The sequence below is a fragment of the Corvus brachyrhynchos genome, unplaced genomic scaffold, assembly GCF_000691975.1.
Source record: "Corvus brachyrhynchos isolate BGI_N302 unplaced genomic scaffold, ASM69197v1 scaffold126, whole genome shotgun sequence".
In the NCBI taxonomy this organism is placed as follows: Eukaryota; Metazoa; Chordata; class Aves; order Passeriformes; family Corvidae; genus Corvus; species Corvus brachyrhynchos.
Genome location: NW_008239283.1, coordinates 7,975,619 through 7,980,300, shown reverse-complemented (window position 1 = coordinate 7,980,300; position 4,682 = coordinate 7,975,619). Strand labels below are relative to the sequence as shown.

The 4,682-nt window shown below is 38.0% G+C and overlaps 1 protein-coding gene across 1 annotated transcript in view; it reads right to left on the bottom strand.

The window, feature by feature from the left end:
- Window positions 1–305: 305 nt before the first annotated feature.
- Window positions 306–4,682, bottom strand: part of HACD2 (3-hydroxyacyl-CoA dehydratase 2) — an 11,733-nt gene continuing 7,356 nt past the window's right edge. The window contains exons 4-6 of the mRNA XM_008638241.2: window positions 2,688–2,809; window positions 1,846–2,024; window positions 306–1,159 (exon numbers count right to left, since the gene is read on the bottom strand). Coding sequence (XP_008636463.2) covers window positions 1,077–1,159; window positions 1,846–2,024; window positions 2,688–2,809 — 384 coding nt within the window. The 3' untranslated portion in view covers window positions 306–1,076. The remainder of the gene's footprint in view (window positions 1,160–1,845; window positions 2,025–2,687; window positions 2,810–4,682) is intronic.

The following is a 4,682-nucleotide window of genomic DNA, read 5'->3' as shown; positions in this document are numbered from 1 at the left end:
CTTTCCAAAGAACAGATGAGGGTGGCTTGCCCAGTCTGAAAAAGCAGCATGTAACACGTGAGATAATCTGCTTTGCAAGGAGCATCTTACGACTTTGCAACACTTCAGAAGTTGAGTGCCTGGAACTGCCTGCTTGGATGTGCCCGTGATGACCTCAGTCACTTGAGAAAAGTTAGGCTGAGGAACAAGGCCCTCAAACACAGTAGATCATAGTAGACCAAGTAGTCCTCAGCACTGAAGGATGAGTATCACAGACAGTGATTAGAGATGATAAAGTAAAAAAGGAAGAACTGCACCTGTTTCTGGCTGATACCACTAGCAGTGTTACAGTTATTATTAATTTTTTTTTTCCAATACATAAAAAAAAGTATTCAGGGATGCAGTACTTGGGGGTGTTTTAACGTTTCAGATAAGAAGTACAGCCTTGGAATTAACATTAGCATTTGGGTAATCAGCTTAAACAAGATCTTCAGAGAACACACCCTGGTCAGACACTGTGCTGTTTAAATTCCTAAACAACCACATTCCCCTCATTTTCTGTAACTGGCTTCTTGTTCTTGTTCCCATCACCTTTTAAATACACAACCTACCTTTCCAAGTTCAAGCACTTTGCCCAGATTACATTCTCCACTGAAGTCTCTGACATTATCCTGAAATATTCCAGAGCATATTGTTTGCTTTCACAGCAATACATACAGTTTCTGGCATGCAGTCAAGCACTTAAAAAAAAGAGGTATCAGTAATATAATCCCAATTCAGGCATTTAGTGGCTACAACTTCATCACTCATACTGCAACCTTCAGGCATTTAGTAATAAATGAAAACCATTTAGCACATCATTTAAGGAAAAGGTTAACTGCCAAGCCATATAAAGTTTTTTTCTGAAGCACTGCAAGCTGAAAATTATTTTAATGTTTGACATCCTGGAATTTCAGTGAAATCAGATTTATTGGTTATTCTTGCTAAATTATTGGTCTTTTACCTCTGACTTATCTTGGTATATTCTTTACAAATGTGCTGGGTATTGAAAAACTGCAGCATTTTGATGTTTGAAAAGTTCTGAAAAAGAGTTGGAATTACTCCGACTTCTTATGTTCTTCAGTGTGGGAGAGTACCTTTCGCCTCTGATGTAGCATATGGAAATACAGCTGAGGGAAGACTGAGGAGAAAACAGACTCAAGTCAATAAAGTGTGAAGCGAGGCCGGCAAGATGCACAGTCACATGGTCAAGGTCACCAATTCTCCATTAGAGGATGTGCTTATCCACTTTTTGCTTAAGTTATCTATTGCCTTTTACACTCTAGAGATGAACTGATGTTGTCCTTAGGCTTCAGGTACTATTTATTTTTTTGCTAGAGCAATCACATTTTTAAATGCAAAATGCCTTATTTACTCTGCATGTAGAAGCAGATCACAAAAGTTGCCTTAACTGCATGCACACAATACAAAGAGAACAGACTGCAAGGAGGAAAAAGTCCTTCCAGGAGAAATGTACAGATTTGTTTGATTTTTTGTAATTCTAGTGTCACTTCTTCAGACTCTAAGGCACTTTATACACACTGGTGCCTCCTTCACCTCTCTCTATCCAGAGCTTTTTCTCCTCTTATTTCTAAGACTATGTTACACAGCATGTTTGCAGAACAACGAAGTAGGGGATGGAAAATATACACACGAACAGCAAAAGCTGAAATTTCCATGAGATACTAAACCTTTGTGAACCATGCAAAAATTAAACAAGGTCATCAGCAGGCTAAATTAGTTACTTCTATGTACGTTAATCCCACAATTGTTTGTTTTTCCCGGTACAGCTGTTAATACTAAAAAACCTAACAAACTCATACTTACTTGGAATGTAAGAGATCATGACCAGGATCAGGAATGTATAGTAGTCAAATGAAAAATTGTACTTGTTAGGTAAACTAATGGAATACAAGCCAGACTGCCTGACGAAGGGTAATGCAGCATATATTGTGAGTAATTCGCCTGACACTCCCATTGGATACAATACTATAAACAAAGTGTACCTAGAATGAAACATACACAGAAAAAATAAAAAGTTATGGCAAACTCTGACAAAATATTTGTTAAATGATACTATGACTATTCAAATTTTGAATTCTCCACTCAGTATTTGTTTTTCTTAGCTCTTATTTGGCAAGGTATTAACTTTATTACAAGGTAAGTATTCAAATCAGGAATCATTTGGAAATACTTAAGATTTTATCTGAGAATCTAAAAATTATCTTTAAAACTATTCTACACACACAGACTTTATTATTTTGATTTCTGAAGTCTTTGGTAGAGGTCATTTTACTACTTAAAATGGGGTCAAATATACTTGATGTTAATCAATGAGCTTAAAGAATATATCAAGTGCAACAACTGGATTCAAGAATTACTGCTAAATGTCAGTTTACTTACTGTCATCCCTTACTGTTAAAGATCAGTTTCTGACAAACAATCATTTTGTAAATGGAACTGAGTTCAGACAAACTACTCTTTCAGCTTGCAATGCAATAGATTTTTGTAACCCAGAAATCTGCTGGAAAGAAGCTAGGCAGTCACATTCACAAACAGGGCAATTACCTGGAGGCAGAATCTAATTTTTTGCACTGCAACTACTTTACAAGATAAATATCCCTGTCAGATCAGCGCTTTAAAGCTGTGATTTTTATTATGCTACCGACCTGGCCCATTTGATGAGATAAGGGAGATGGTTTAACAAGCTAAACGTGTAAAAAGAGTAACGGATTATCTCGGTGATTGTCCAAGCTACTACAAACAAGAGGACACTGTCTTCAGTTTGTACCTGTGAGAAAGGAAAAAAGCCTTAGTATGAACTCGAGCATTACCAGTTACCCACCAGACCCAAGAAAACCTCACAGAAATCAATTCCTGTGGGTTGCTTTACTGCATCATTTTAGAGATCAGACTCCAAGAATAAGCTTAAAAGCAATATTAGTAACAACAGTAAAAAACCCTTCTTATCATGCTCTGAATTTTTCTAGTTGCTTCAGAATAGCTCTGCTTCATGATCAGGTAACTTAAGCTCTCATACTCTGTGCAAGGTAAATTGGTACAATAAATTCCTGAAATGCTGAGTATAATTCTTAACGCTTCCCATTCCTATAGAGTACCAGCTTCTATTTCAGTCCTACGATTGACTCTTAGTGCAGAAAGAATGGTCTACACTCGATACCTGGTTTACACTTAATATTCTGATACTACTTCATGGTACTTCTGAGTAGAAGCACAGTTTTCCTTTCTCTGGTGAGCAACTGGGTCCTACTTTTGAGCAGCAGCAAAACAGCTAACACCAGATGTCAGGCTGGGAGGAGAGAAGAACGATACTCAGAGTGTCTCACCTCAGGTAAGCTTGACAGGTACCTGATTCACTGTTCCTTGCTCCATTTTCTGCTTATCATAACATTTGTTCCTCTAATGTTACACCCAAGGAATATCATGTTTCACTGCTTTACACCTCTTGGAGCTTTTATGTCAGTCACACATCACTGAACTAGCTGTAACTCCCTCCATATTTTAACCCTGAGATCAGCTCAGCTGGTCTGAGCATGATGCTAAAAATGCCAAGATTGTGGGTTTGATCCCTGTATGGGCCATTCATTTAGGAGCTGGACTCAACGATCCTTGTGGGTCCCTTCCAGCTCAAAATATTCTGTGATAAATTGCCTTTATCTGTGATATTTAGAAGGTTAATCACCAAAAGAATGTATTTTAAAATGAAGAGTTATATCAGATTATGGAGGATCATTATGATGTTCAAGTTGCAGATGGATCAAGTGTATGTGGGGTCACATACCCACAGTACAAACTCTTGAAAGAGCAGACATGATTTTTATACAGCCTTCTCCCTCCTTCCCTCCCCTCTTCAACATAATTCCCAGCTGTATAAGCACCTTGAGCCCATATTCACTGGACCGTGGGAATGAAAAGAGCTCAGCTACAGGGGCCCACATTTTCTCTTTTCCTCTCTTGAAGAAAGAGAAAAGGAAGTCAGGAGATGTGGGTGGTGCACTCTGTTCATCTTGGACAAAGTACAAACCAAGAGAAAAAACAAGGAACAAGAACATACATACATACATATATATATATATATATGGACAATCAGAAACTTTTTAATAGGGGGGAACTGATCAACTGATCATATACTTTTAGGTAAAAACACTCATGGGAATTACCCAGAAAAAGCTTTATTACAGACTGGAAAACCCAGAAAAATTTTTTCAGAAATCTTGAGCTATCCTGGAATGTAGAGCTGCTGGTAATCTGTATTGTGCTGTAAATCTATGTTCTGCTGCATGCAACATTTCAGGTCACTTTCACTGCATTTTGCAGCAGAAGCACCTTATTCTTTTTCCACATTCTGATAATTTGTTTATATATTAATCTCCCTTACATCATCATAAAAGAAAAAATCTATTTTTACACATTGCTGCAGGATCTGGATCCTGTTTGAGGTCTGCTTGATAAGCAAGACTTAGCTCTCAACATGGAAAAGTTAACAGCACTTCCCAGATGCTGCTGTTACAAAAGAGGAATGTGCTTGACAAGCACTCCAGAGCTGCATCTTCTGGTCAAATCAGGAGTAGCAGCTTAGTGATGAGCTTCCCCCTAAACCTGTGAGTCACAGGCTTCAACCTGCACTTTAAATCCCCCTTCTT